We start from the raw sequence: 14,804 nt of genomic DNA, 5'->3' as shown, positions 1-14,804 counted from the left end.
TTGTTTGGACTTTTTGTTTTGCCCCAGGTGGTGAGCTTGTTTGGGTGCGCGCTTGGTGGGCTGGTCCCGTGACCCCCCTTGTTGTGGGTTGCCGCGGCCACCCCCTTTGTTATAGGTCTCGCGCCAAACTCCTACTTCCTTCCAAACTTCCTATCGAACTTCCTGCCACCTTCATCCTCAACATCACCTTACTTCGCCTTTCGCCCTCGATCTTAGTCCCAACCTTTGGGGCCTACACAGTTGCTTGTTTCTTTAAGGTAATCACTTCCTTTCCACCTGGATTGCAGGAGCTTATCGTTACGGATAGATCTCACATCGTCCAACCCTCATCATGGCTCCCAAGCCGAAGGGGAAGGATCCAGTTACTACACCTCGCAAGCGACCAGTGGCCCAGATGTCCAGCTCTCCCGAGTCGCAGGTGCCCGCCACGCCTGTTCCATCTGTTATCGCCTCCTCCACATCATGTTCTCACACTATCCGTCCGTATCGTTCGCCTGAAGTTGAGGACGAAGCTGAGGATCTCGAAGGCTCCATCGTTCCTGAGTCTGAGGCTCCAAAGGATGAGCACACCGTGCTTGGGTGGAAGGTCGCTGCCCGCTGTGAGGTTCCTGATTCTGCAGGACGCCTTCGCGCTGGCTCCCGCCCATGCTGCATGAAGTGTGCGCACACGTATTACAACTTCCCAGGCCAGATGTGCTGGGTCCCTTCCGGCATGGCCAAGTGTGCAGACTGCCTTCAGGGCAACCACGCGTGCGTTCCAGTAAGGGACTCCCTCCTCATTGTTTGTTTGTACTAATGGTTGGGTAGGCTGCTGCCCAGCTTGGCGCCGAGTTGGAGGCCCTCCAGCTTGCGGCTGTCATACTGACATTCGTTGCACTCAGTTTGCTATCAAACTCAAGAGCAAACTTAGAAATCTCCTCCTCAAACCTACAAGTCACCATACATATCTTGGCTTATCACACCAACAACAGAAGCAATACTACTCAACGATTGCTGCAAACTCTTCTACTACATCTGTTTATGCTACATACATCACGGCATATCATTTGAACACTCATTGAACAAGTTATTAAGAAAATCTCCTCCTTAAGGGGGTGGGCCAATACTACCACATGGCATATATCTACCAACTAGAGGCCTAGGAACATGAACGATAGCTCTAGAAGCTTCTACAACCCTCTATGATTCATTACACGTCATCGCTCCTTAGTTACCCACAAGATTGGTTAAGTTATGACATAATTTATCTATAGGTACTCTGACCTTGGACCTCCTTTTCACTTCCTATAGGCTAGGAACCCAAGAGATGGTTCTATGGGATTCTCTTACGTTCACTACATGATTAGCAAGCTAGTTGTGGTCGCACTTGATTTCTAATACATTTACCAAGCCTGGTTAGTCATGGAAAGTCATGGAAAATGAGAGAACTACACTCCTTTGGCATAAATAGGATTGCCCTTTCCTTAAGAAAGGGCAAGCAGACAATACAGTAAATCGACTAGCACATACTTCTACGTCTTTTCCAAGCTTCCAAGCATTGATCTTGTTATTCTCTGTTTTTGAAAAGTCAGTGAGGTGCTAACCTCTGACTTCCCTGAGTTCTCAGACTCAACATTTGTTGCAACTTGTCTAAACCACTTCACCACATCATACACCTGATTGCTGCGTTGTGGAATAGTCTAAGCTACAACCCTTTGGCTCTGTTTCCTAAGACAGTGTGTTGTCTTAGTAAATTCATCCCTTCCTTGGGTGGCTAGATTCTCATATCTGGTGCACCCACCATTACAGCGGCCGACGCTCTCCTGAACTGTTGGGCCGACGACGAAGATGCTGGCCTTGCTGCTGATTCTGAGGCTACTGTCCAGGCCATCAGCGCCCTTCACGCTGCCCAGCGCGTATACAGCAATGCCACCAAGGCCAATACCATTACGTTGTCCCATCCTTGCTTCCTTGTGCATGCTTCCTGTGATATGCCTCGATTAACGATAGCCCTACATCATGTTTTGGCACCCATTGGTCGTCTGCGGCTGTATAACCAGCCCATCTAATAAGGTACTCCTCTCTCTGGCCCCTGCCTCGTTTGATTATCCTGTGGTCTAGGACTGCTTCTACTTGGTATTCTTCCTCACCGTCCACAATTTCTGGGCTAGGTGGAGGGTTGGGTTCCTCTGTGTTTTTCCAATACCTTTCTAGTAAGGACACGTGGAACACGTTGTGGATCGCCTTATACCTTGGCGGTAGCTTCAACTGGTAAGCCTGCTTACCGATGCGCTGGGTGATCTCATACGGGCCAAGCCAGCAGTGCCCAAGCTTCCTACTTGGCTGGGTGGTTCTGATATTCTTGGCCGAAAGCCATACTTTCTCTCCTACCACGTACTGCATTGGCTTGTGCAGCTTGTTGTAGCCTCGTATTTGGGCTTCCTTCGTCTGTTTCCATGCCTCTTCGAGCTCCTGTCGCAATTCTAGGATCAGGTTGATGCGATCTTTCGCGACTGGCACTTCCCTTCTGGTGGGTCGTCCTCGATCCCTTGTCTTAGGTCTATATTGATGCCGTATCGGGCCTGGTTTGGCGACATCTGGATGGAATCGTGGAAGACGCGAAGTGGAGGAGTTCCACCCAGTTGTCTTGGTGCTGATTACAGTGGATCCGCAAGTAGGCTTCGATATTCTGATTCTGCCTCTCAGTCTGGCCGTCGGATTGAGGGTGGAAAGCGGTCGATAGGTTACGCCTTACTTTGAGGTGAAAACAGAACGCTGACCAGAAGTGACAGGTGAACACACTCCCTCGATCCGTGATTATTTCGGCTGGGATTCCAAAGTCCTTTACCCAGAACGCAAGGAAGAGGCGCGACAGCTCTGGGGCCGTGATGGTTTTCCTACAGGGTATATATTTGGACACCTTAGTATAACGATCAACAATCACAAGGATGGAGTCTGAAGCCTTGCCTTGATCCGCCCCTACGCTTGGGGGCAGATCCGTGATAAAGTCCATACTTATGGATTCAAATGGTTTCGAGGGCATTCTTAAGGCCTGCATCTCGCCATATGGCCTATGCCGCACGGGCTTCATGCGCTGGCATCTATCGCAGCCCCGTACATACTCCCTGGTTTCCTCGCTGAGGCCAGGCCAGTAGTATTTGCGTTGGATCAACTCTTGGGTTTTCTTATATCCAAAATGCCCGGCTAGTGGGTCGTCATGGCAAATCTTGAAAATTTCCATCCGCACTGCCTGGTTGGGAGGTACATATACCACTCCCTTGAAGCGTAGGATGCCTGTATCGTCTACTCTCCAATCTGAAGAGCCCTTTGCTCGCGCCAACCCAATATCCTTGGCCCTTTTAACAGCTAACTCGTCAGTCGCCTGGAGGGTTTTGATCAAGTCTATTAGGGGTTCAGACGCAGCACTATAGGCGCTCTCTCCCTTGGCTACAGCAGCTACTGCAACCCGAGGGACAACGAGACCTGGACTCTTGGTGTCCTTACTATGGTCATCGCCCAGTCTTACGCTGCTAGCATTTGCCTTCCTACGCTGTAGGTTAGGTTCTCCTATCTGAAAGCCTTCTTGGCTTGTTATCGTCCGACTTATCTGCGGGATACCTCCTGCCTGCATGGCTTCTCGGAGCTTGTTCTTAAGGGTCGGTAGCATCACATTCTGGCTACCCTTTTCACCCTCATAGTCTGGTCTCCTCGATGGACCGTCTGCTGGGTTTGTTTTTCCCGCTCGATAGGAGATGTGGAAATCATAGGCTGATAACGCCTGCGCCCACCGCGCTTGCCTCCTTGTGAGGGCGGTGGTTTCCATAAAATACTTCAGATTGTTGTGATCTGTTAGGACCTCAATTGGGTACTGGCTTCCTTCGAGGTAGTGTCTCCACTGCTCGAAGGACTTCACGATCGCCAGGAGTTCCTGGTCGTGGACTTCATAGTTCAGCTCTGCTGGATCTAGCTTTTTGCTGAAAAAGGCAACTGGGTGCCATTCGCCCTTCTCTTCTGGCTTAGTTCCTTTCACTAATTGGGACAGGTTCGCAGCGAGCGCAAAGCCTGACGAGTCCGTCTGGAGCCTGATTCTACGGCATGGGTCGAAATGGACCAGTGTGGGGGCTGTAGTGAAGGCCTTCTTCAACTGGCCGAAGGCGCTTTGCTGTTCCTCCCCCCACATGAACGGGCCTGTCTGCTTGCCTGCCTTTGCCCCTTTCATAAGGCCTGTCATTGGGGCCACCACGGAGGAGTATTGCTTTACAAAAGCGCCGGTAAAAGTTGGCAAAGCCGAGGAACACCTGGACCTCTCGATGGGTCCTAGGTATTGGCCAATCAGCGATTGCAGCAACCCGGTCGCTTTCCATAGCCACCCCTTCCGTCGTGACAATATACCCAAGGAAGCTTACCTTCTTGGCATTGAACTCGCACTTTGAGAGCTTCACGTATAGGTTCGCCTCGCGTAGGCGTCCTAGGACCTCTCGTACGTGGTCAGCGTGTTCCTCCTCCTTCTGGGAGTAGATGAGGATATCATCAAGGTATACGACACATATGGTGTCAACCAACCCTTGTAGGGTCTCATTCATGTACGCTTGGAACGTTGCAGGTGCGTTAGCCAATCCAAAAGGCATCACCCTGTACTCGAAGTGTCCATATCGAGTACGGAACGCTGTCTTCCACTCGTCGCCTGGGCGAATACGGATGCGGTGGTAGGCGTTCCTAATATCAAGCTTTGTGAAGCACCTCGACCCTTGGAGCCGATCCAAGGTCTCCGTGATCAGTGGCAGCGGGTGTCGATTCTTCACGGTAATCTTATTCAAGCCTCTGTAGTCTACGCAGAGGCGTAGGCTTCCGTCCTTCTTCTGAACGAATAGGATGGGCGCACCTGCAGGGCTTACGCTCCTTCGGATCCAACCCTTCTTCTCGCTCTCGTCGAGGTATTTACGGAGCGTGGCCAGCTCCGTTTCCGATAGGTTATATACTGGCCCATACGGTGGTTCCTGGGGCCCAGTATCGATGGCATGGGTTTTCCTTCCCAGCTCTGGCAGTTCTTCTGCCTTTTCCTCCGAGAAGACGTCAATATAGTCCTCGTATTCCTTCGGGCATTGGGTAGGCGCGCTATCGTCTGTGTTTAAGGCCAAGACGAAGGCAGTATCACCTTCCTCCCATTCTTCAATATCCGCCACCTCGGCTCTCGCAATATCGAAGGGCTGGCGCCAGGTCTGTTTGCGCCAGTCGATCTGGGGGTTGACCTGCGTCATCCAATCCATCCCAAGGATGACGTCTACTCCTGGGGTGTCCATGGAATGGAGGGTCTGGGCGACCACGCATTCCCTTTGAAAGTGGTCCCTAGCTTGGACCTGGGTGGTGGCCGCTCCATATATCACAACCTCTTTTCCATCGACTGCCCTTGCCCGTGGCGGTGCCCTATCCCAGCACTCCAAACCCTTCTCTTTGGCAAACAGAGGGTGGATGGTGGACGTGTCAGATCCTGAGTCGAGGAGGGCTCTTGCCTTGTGCCATCCGGGCCCTACCTGCACCTCTACCTTGATCTCCATTCGACGGCTGCGCCGTAGGCTTCTGGGATTCTGCTGGGAGTCACTCCCTCTTGGGGGTGTAGGCGTCCAATTTCCTCACCCCTGGGCCTGTGTGTTGGCGTGGGCCTCGACATTCCTTCGTGAGGTGGCCCGCCTTGCCACAGTTATAACAATTGATTCCGCTAGGGATTGGCCTAGCGTCCCTACTGTGGGTAGGGGCCTGTCCTCTCACCGGCCGCTGGTCTTGTGGGCGGTGTCTATTCCAGAAGGGTGTTCTTTCTCCTTGGGCCGAGGGCTGGGGAGCCCTGTGGCTGCCAGAGTTGCCCTTTCGGAATGGAAAGCTGCCCTGGGAGGTATTCCTTCCCTCCCTTGAGTTGGACTTGTCAACGGTAGGAGTTCTCTCTGTTACCCACTGGTTTGTCATTTCTAACATTGCCAGGATATTAATGATAGCGTCCCTTTGGGTAGAGGAACGCTCTGCGTACCCTCCTTAAGGAGCCGCTGCCTCATCTCTGGGTGAATCTTCGTCCAGAAGGTGGACAGTCTTCTGCGATTCAGTATACGGTTCCATCTCGCGTTTGAGGTCCTCAAGGTAGGCCACGAACTTGCGGATGCTCTGCCTTTCCGTTGTAGGGCGACGTTATACTTCAAGGCCGCGATGCGTTGTCGGTTGGCTGGGTCGACATGGAGGTCCCGAAGAAACTCTTCGAACCCAGCGATATCCAAGGGATCTATGTATCCTCTCCTTGGGTTGCGCACCGGTTATCCCATTCCTTCATAGGGTGTCCTTCCAAGTATTGGGCAGCGAAGGCCACCTTAGATTGCTCGGTTGGAAAAACCCTTGGTTGGTATCGGAAGATAGCGCGGATCGAGGCCATGAACTCGTTGAGCTCTCGGATGGATTCGCCCTTATATACCTTAGGTTCCTTGACCCTTCCTATTGGCCTCTGGGCTGGTGTGACCTCCATTGATACGGTAGAGGCAGTCTTGCCTCCTCCTCTTGTTGGGGTCCTTCCCACTCGTCCTCGATATCTTGGTGTCGCCTTTTCCGATGGTTCTCTTCCTGAATCCGGGCTTGCTTCTTCGCGAAGTCCCGTACCGCCTCAGGGTAGGCGTTGTAGTCGTCGCCGTGCGTTCTTCGGAAAAGCTCTAGGGCTTCCTCCATCGTGTTGATGTAGGCCCTCTCTTCGTCCATCCGCTTCCGAAGGTCTGCCAGCTTCGAGGCCATGCTCTCGTCCTGGCCTGCCGTCGAATGGCTAGCTTCTACGGACGTAGTTCTTGGAGCTGGCTCAGTGGCGTCAGTTGCTGGCGTTGCTCCTCCAGAAGTTGCATGCGTAATCCTTCTTTCAATACTCGCCATCCTGACCCAGTAGGCTGGATATGGGTCGAGTCAATAGAATTGTAAGGATCGTAAGCCTAAGGGTCTCACGGGAGTCCAGGGAACCAGGTCAGGAGGCAGGAAGGTATCGTATTATGTAAGCACAATAGGTCTACGTAGATACATCGACTATTAACTAGAGGCCTTCTTCCGAGGCCTCCAGCCCCTTTTATCCAGGCGCCTTGCGCCCTACTTTACCGAGCCCTACGGGCCCCACCAAAGGGGCCTCACGTGGTGGCATGTGATGGCCTTCCTTACAGGTTGAATCCTATTTTTGAAATGACTCCGTTCGATTTACTCGGTATGGATTTTCTCGGACCAATATTTCCTAGGTCTTGCAAGGGGAATGCGTACATCCTGCTCTCAGTTGAATACATGACTCGATACCTAATGGCCAAGCCGTCTGCACGTGCGAAATCATCTACCGTCGTCTCCTTTATTGACGACACCATATGTACCCCATTCGGAACTCCTCTCTCTATGTACTTCGATAATGGGAAACATTTCACGTCTGATCAAACCATGGGACATCTTAAGTCGCGTGGCATACAGGCCGTAACGGCACCGATCTCTCATCCTTCATCTGTTGGCCTCGCGGAAAGGTACGTGCAGATGATCTTNGATGAGACATGGTATACTGCAGAGAGCTTTGAAAATTCTCCAGAAGTTACCCAAGCATATCACAGAAAATACCCTCAGAAACCAAAATGAGAGCTGGAGACAATTGTTTTTTTTTGAAAATGGGATTTCTTGATCAGGAGATCAACTCTGGAGTAGGGGGGGGGTAGTGTTACGATATCAAGTGCGCCTTGCAGCTCGAGTGGGGGTTCAGGGGTGTGGGGAGCTTTCCGGGGTTGGAGCGAAGTTTTCAGTTGTGGAGTGAATTCTCAGAACTGGTCTCGCTAAAGAGAATTCACTCCACAATAGCTGTATATAGATCGAGCCACTGATCGAGTGCTCCTCTTCTCTTTCCTTTCTTCTCTAGATTGAGTTTAATTCATAATAACCAACTGGCGCCCTATGCCTTGGTGAACCGTGACACCGGAGTGTGTCCGAATCAGTATATCCATTCGATGAACAATTGCGCCATCTGCCGGGCAGTTGTGGTTTTGTAGCAAGGTATTGTCACCGAACTCTTTCCGAGTCAGTCCATAAACACTAAGATGCTATCGTATCCATGCTTGTCCCTTGGGAACTCCTTGAAGTCCATGGTGAGGTGTTGCATAGGGTATTCAGGTATGGGTAGTGGGTGTAGAAATCCTTGTTGCTTAGTGACATTGGTGTGAGAAAGCCGGCATGTCACGCAGTTTCGTACATAGGTTGGTGTGGCGATTCACACATAGGCGGCCTTTGTACAGGAGGAGCTGGTTGTTCATTGCGAATCCGTCCGGTAGGGTTGTTTCGCGCGAGTCTCGGTGAACGACTTCCGATTGTCCGCACATAGCGCCTCTATTAAATTGAAGGGCACCTGGGGCTTGGGGTGTCCATCAAATTAATGGATGCTATGTAGCTCTCGGCGAGTTCAGTGCTGATTCGGGTGTGCAGGGCGGTTTGGACCTAACAATACCCTCGCCCTACTATCAAGTTTGACTTTCTGCTGCGTTACTAAGTCTTGGTCTCTTCGGCTCAGAATATCTGCCTTCTGGTTATCCTTGTCCGCAGTGTACGTAATGCAGAAGTTGAAGTCGGAGAGTAGCTCCATCCATCGAACCTGCTTCGCGGTGAGAACCTTGGTAGACATGAAGTATTCCAGCGAACGGTGGTCAGTGTACACGTCGACTCAGTGGCGCACCGAAGCCAACTCGGGCCTCCATTTTCCGAAGGCCTTTACTATTGCGAATAGTTCCTTCTCGTGGATCTCCCAATTGATCTCATGTCCAGATAGGACATGACTGTAAAAGCTTACGGGGTACCATCACTTGTCAGGGTGTTCTTGAGACAGGACACCAGCTACCACTCCATCAGAGGAGTCGGTCTCCAGCTTCGTAGGCAATTCGGGGTTGAAGTGGTGAAGTGCCTGTACCGCTAAAAGTTGTCATCACAATTCCTCGAACGCATCCTCACATTCGTCTGTCCACCTTGACTATGAGTCAGTCCCGAATCGAAGCACTCCATTGTAGGAAGGTATGTTCTACCCCATCGCTGAGAGGAAGGATTTTCTCAGAGATGGTTGATTTCTTATAGCGACTCGGAGGGTCCTCGGTGTGCATTTGTGATGACCCTGGAATTGATGGAGAACGAGTGTTCCGAAGAGGTGGCAATTGAATTGTCTCGGGGGTGTTTCGTGTGCGAGGCGTTTGTTGCTCCACAGCTTCGACTGTGGGTATGGGGCGTCCACCGGCGGTGTGGACGGGATTCTGGTCTGGGTTGCCGTCAGGGTAACTAGTAGATCCTTGATCTCCTGTATCTGTGCTTCGAGGTGGGCCTTCGACTCAGGATGTCTTCAGATGGCACAGCGGTCGTAGTTGCAGCGGTGGTTTGTCTGGTAGTCATTCTGGCAGTTGACCGTCGTTGTCTTGGGGTATGTTTTTATGTCAGCTTTTTCGACATATTGCCTCGGGTGTGTATCGGCACCGATACCAAAGAGCTTGACTTCTGGTAGCTCATAGCTATCAACGCTCTTGTCCACAATTTCCTCTGTGCTATGAGGGGGTTCTTAAGGATCTCGTATCCTATTTGGCGCCAACACGTTGGCGACTTTACCAGCTTGTTCTGAAGAATCAAACCCTGATCCACTGGCTGTCCATGAGATCTCTGGAATCACGGCTATTTGAAGTCATCAGGTCTCTCCTCCGAAATGTCACCGAGTCGCAGTCGATGGTGTAACGGTAGTTCTCCTGAGTCATTCCGGTGTGGGATATTATTTAAGTACGGCCGTCCCCGGCAGGCGTGATCTTTTTTGTATAATGTAAGGACACAGGGCACCCAGCTCACAGTAATAGCATATGAGAGTGCGAGTCAGAGGCTAAACGGATGCTATCCTATAGGTCTACTACGAAGGATACAAAAAGATGATGGGGGAAACCCGTGAGTCGATTTTCTCAAGTACCCGAAACCCATCCGACTTGGTTCCGACTCGGTTAGCTCACCCAAATGATCACACGTGACCCCGCGGCTACCTGGAGTCTACTCCCTAGAATGAGAGACGAGAAGGCATCCTTACAGGGTGAAGGCAGGTTAGCCGAGTCGGACCTGTTTCGGGTACTTAAGGAGATTTACCCAACGGGGTTCCTCTCTTCATTTTTTTTGTATCCTTCGTAGTAGACCTATAGGATAGCATCCGTTTAGCCTCCGACTCGCACTCTCATATGCTATTACTGTGAGCTGGGTGCCCTGTGTCCTTACAGTTTGCTATCAAACTCAAGAGCAAACTTAGAAATCTCCTCCTCAAACCTACAAGTCACCATACATACCTTGGCTTATCACACCAACAACAAGAGCAATACTACTCAACGATTGCTGCAAACTCTTTTACTACATCTGTTTATGCTACATACATCACGGCATATCATTTGGACACTCATTGAACAAGTTATTAAGAAAATATCCTCCTTAAGGGGGTGGGCCAATACTACCACATGGCATATCCCTACCAACTAGAGGCCTAGGAACATGAATGATAGCTCCAAAAGCTTCTACAACCCTCTATGATTCATTACACGTCATCGCTCCTTAGTTACCCACAAGATTCGTTAAGTTATGACATAATGTGTCTATAGGGGTACTCTGACCTTGGACCTCCTTTCACTTCCTATAGGCTACGAACCCAAGAAATGGTTCTATGGGATTTTCTTACGTTTACTACATGATTAGCAAGCTAGTTGTGGGTTTCACTTGATTTCTAATACAGTTACCAACCCTGGTTAGTCATGGAAAGTCATGGAAAATGAGAGAACTACACTCATTTGGCATAAATAGAATTGCCCTTTCCTTAAGAAAGGGCAAGCAGACAATACAGTAAATCGACTATCACATACTTCCACGTCTTTTCCAAGCTTCCAATTGATCTTGTTACTCCTTGTTTCTGAAAAGTAAGTGAGGTGCTAACCTCTGACTTATCCCTGAGTTCTCAGACTCAACATTTATTACAACTTGTCTAAACCACTTCACTACATCATACACCTGATTGCTGCATTGTGGAATAGTCTAAGCTACAACCCTTTTGCTCTGTTTCCTAAGACAGTGTGTTGTCTTAGTAAAATCATCCCCTTCCTTGGGTGGCTAGCTTCTCACATCTGGTGCACCCACCATTACAACAAGACTAGGACCGCATGACCAATCCTACATGGTCTATAGACTAGACAGGATCTGTAAGTCATTGTAAGGACACAGGGCACCCAGCTCACAGTAATAGCATATGAGAGTGCGAGTCGGAGGCTAAACGGATGCTATCCTATAGGTCTACTATGAAGGATACAAAAAAAATGAAGAGAGGAACCCCCTTGGGTCAATCTCCTTAAGTACCCGAATGTAAGGACAGTTCGAACCAAGGCTGACCTTCGAGTCTGCAGAAGTATCTGAAGTATAATGTGAAGACTTCGATACTCGAAGCAGTAGGACAAGGTATAGTAGTTCAGGCTCCAAAGCATATACTTTATACCACAGGGGTCAAGTGGTGAGACTAACAGGTTGGCCAAGTGGTTCAACTCAGTAAGGGAATGCAAAGTAAGTCAAAACAGGAGGAATTGCAAGAAGGCCAAGTAGTGTATAATTTGCTAGCTAAAGATCAATAAGAGACATGAGCAATAAGTGCTTATATAACAGTAAAAAAGTGCTTATATAACAGTAAAAATCCCTAGTGCCAAATAAGCGAAGGCACTAATTAACCGAACCCTAGCTAAGCGAGCCCTAGTGAAGCGAGCCAATAACAAGAGAGCCTAAGCCAGTAGTCATTTTGGGCTGATCTAGGTCAGCAAGTGAAGCGAAGTGAGCGAAGTGAGTGAAGCAGGTGAAGCGAATGACATAGTGAAATAAGTACTAGAGACTAAAGCGAATCGAAGGGTCATAAAAAAATATCGAAGGAGTGTCATGACACTGAAACGGGTCCGACTCGGCTAACCTGCCTTCACTCTCACCATGTGACCGTAACTTGTCCAACTCAGATACCTTCCGTCACTGAGGGAGAGGGACCCCATTGGGTCAATCCCCTTAAGTACCCAAAACGGGTCCGACTCAGCTAACCTGCCTTAACTCTTATCATGTGACCGTAACCTGCCCGACTCAGATCCTTTACGTCACTGAGGACAGGCATCCTTACAGTCATAGGACAAGGACTGATCCTACATGGTCTATAGACTAGACAGGATCTATAAGGCATAACACACTATATAAGTAGATTAGATAGGAGCTTCTGTAAAGCGTAAGCCTAAGGTCTCACGGGAGTCCAGGGAACCAGGTCAGGAGGCAGGAAGGTATCGTATTCTGTAAGCACAATAGGTCTACGTAGATACATCGACTATTGACTGGAGGCCTTCTTCTGAGGCCTCCAACCCCTTTTATCTATGCACCTTGTGCCCTATTTTACCGAGCCCTATGGGCCGCTTATGAAAGGGACCTCACGTGGTGGCACGTGATGGCCTTCCTTACAATTACCTCCCCTCTTAGAGGGATTGCCCTCAATTCCAAGGTTTCGCAGCTAGGGCTTACTTGCCCTCCTGGCTTGTTTAGACTTTTTGTTTTGACCCGGGTGGTGGACTTGTTTGGGTGTGTGCTTGGTGTGCTGGTCCCGTGACCCCCCTTGGTTGTGGGTTGCCGCGGCCACCCCCTTTGTTATGGGTCTCGCGCCAAACTCCTACTTCCTTCCAAACTTCCTATCGAACTTCCTGCCACCTTCATCCTCAACATCACCTTACTTCGCCTTTCGCCCTCGATCTTAGTCCCAACCTTTGGGGCCTACACAGTTGCTTGTTTCTTTAAGGTAATCACTTCCTTTCCACCTGGATTGCAGGAGCTTATCGTTACGGATAGATCTGACATCATCCAACCCTCATCATGGCTCCCAAGCCGAAGGGGAAGGCTCCAGTTACTACACCTCGCAAGCGACCAGTGGCCCAGATGTCCAGCTCTCCCGAGTCGCAGGCGCCCGCCACGCCTGTTCCATCTGTTGTCACCTCCTCCACATCACGTTCTCGCACTATCCGTCCGTATCGTTCGCCTGAAGTTGAGGACGAAGCTGAGGATCTCGAAGGCTCCGTCGTTCCTGAGTCTGAGGCTCCAAAGGATGAGCGCACCGTGCTTGGGTGGAAGGTCGCTGCCCGCTGTGAGGTTCCTGATTCTGCAGGACGCCTTCACGCTGGCTCCTGCCCGTGCTGCATGAAGTGTGCGCACACGTATTACAACTTCCCAGGCCAGATGTGCTGGGTCCCTTCCGGCATGGCCAAGTGTGCAGACTGCCTTCGGGGCAACCACGCGTGCGTTCCAGTAAGGGACTCCCTCCTCATTGTTTGTTTGTACTAATGGTTGGGTAGGCTGCTGCCCAGCTTGGCGCCGAGTTGGAGGCCCTCCAGCTTGCGGCCGACGCTCTCCTGAACTGTTGGGCCGACGACGAAGATGCTGGCCTTGCTGCTGATTCTGAGGCTACTGTCCAGGCCATCAGCGCCCTTCACGCTGCCCAGCGCGTATACAGCAATGCCACCAAGGCCAATACCATTACGTTGTCCCATCCTTGCTTCCTTGTGCTTGCTTCCTGTGATATGCCTCGATTAACGATAGCCCTACATCATGTTTTGGCACCCATTGGTCGTCTGCGGCTGTATAACCAGCCCATCTAATAAGGTACTCCTCTCTCTGGCCCCTGCCTCGTTTGATTATCCTGTGGTCTAGGACCGCTTCTACTTGGTATTCTTCCTCACCGTCCACAATTTCTTGGCTAGGTGGAGGGTTGGGTTCCTCTGTGTTTTTCCAATACTTTCTAGTAAGGACACGTGGAACACGTTGTGGATCGCCTTATACCTTGGCGGTAGCTTCAACTGGTAAGCCTGCTTACCGATGCGCTGGGTGATCTCATACGGGCCAAGCCAGCAGTGCCCAAGCTTCCTACTTGGCTGGGTGGTTCTGATATTCTTGGCCGAAAGCCATACTTTCTCTCCTACCACGTACTGCATTGGCTTGTGCAGCTTGTTGTAGCCTCGTATTTGGGCTTCCTTCGTCTGTTTCCATGCCTCTTCGAGCTCCTGTCGCAATTCTAGGATCAGGTTGATGCGATCTTTCGCGACTGGCACTTCCCTTCTGGTGGGTCGTCCTCGATCCCTTGTCTTAGGTCTATATTGATGCCGTATCGGGCCTGGTTTGGCGACAATCTGGATGGAATCGTGGAAGGACGCGAAGTGGAGGAGTTCCACCCAGTTGTCTTGGTGCTGATTACAGTGGATCCGCAAGTAGGCTTCGATATTCTGATTCTGCCTCTCAGTCTGGCCGTCGGATTGAGGGTGGAAAGCGGTCGATAGGTTACGCCTTACTTTGAGGTGAAAACAGAACGCTGACCAGAAGTGACAGGTGAACACACTCCCTCGATCCGTGATTATTTCGGCTGGGATTCCAAAGTCCTTTACCCAGAACGCAAGGAAGAGGCGCGACAGCTCTGGGGCCGTGATGGTTTTCCTACAGGGTATATATTTGGACACCTTAGTATAACGATCAACAATCACAAGGATGGAGTCTGAAGCCTTGCCTTGATCCGCCCCTACGCTTGGGGGCAGATCCGTGATAAAGTCCATACTTATGGATTCAAATGGTTTCGAGGGCATTCTTAAGGCCTGCATCTCGCCATATGGCCTATGCCGCACGGGCTTCATGCGCTGGCATCTATCGCAGCCCCGTACATACTCCCTGGTTTCCTCGCTGAGGCCAGGCCAGTAGTATTTGCGTTGGATCAACTCTTGGGTTTTCTTATATCCAAAATGCCCGGCTAGTGG

General features: G+C 50.6%; 2 protein-coding genes across 2 annotated transcripts; both read left to right on the top strand.

Moving 5' to 3' along the window:
* Window positions 1–331: 331 nt before the first annotated feature.
* Window positions 332–865, top strand: VC83_01666 (uncharacterized protein; the record flags this gene model as incomplete). Its single annotated transcript, XM_024465340.1, has 2 exons — window positions 332–750; window positions 808–865. 2 exons carry the CDS (start codon window positions 332–334, stop codon window positions 863–865), a joined length of 477 nt encoding a protein of 158 aa, XP_024327123.1.
* An 11,840-nt stretch (window positions 866–12,705) lies between these two features.
* Window positions 12,706–13,661, top strand: VC83_01665 (uncharacterized protein; the record flags this gene model as incomplete). Its single annotated transcript, XM_024465339.1, has 3 exons — window positions 12,706–12,808; window positions 12,859–13,311; window positions 13,359–13,661. The coding sequence occupies exons 2-3, from the start codon at window positions 12,883–12,885 to the stop codon at window positions 13,659–13,661; spliced, it is 732 nt and encodes a 243-aa protein (XP_024327126.1). The 5' UTR covers window positions 12,706–12,808; window positions 12,859–12,882.
* Between the last annotated feature and the right edge of the window lie 1,143 nt (window positions 13,662–14,804).

Source organism: Pseudogymnoascus destructans (genome assembly GCF_001641265.1).
Source record: "Pseudogymnoascus destructans isolate 20631-21 unplaced genomic scaffold scaffold_3, whole genome shotgun sequence".
In the NCBI taxonomy this organism is placed as follows: Eukaryota; Fungi; Ascomycota; class Leotiomycetes; order Thelebolales; family Thelebolaceae; genus Pseudogymnoascus; species Pseudogymnoascus destructans.
Note: the sequence above shows the minus strand (reverse complement) of the source record. Positions and strands in the feature narration are given on the sequence as shown.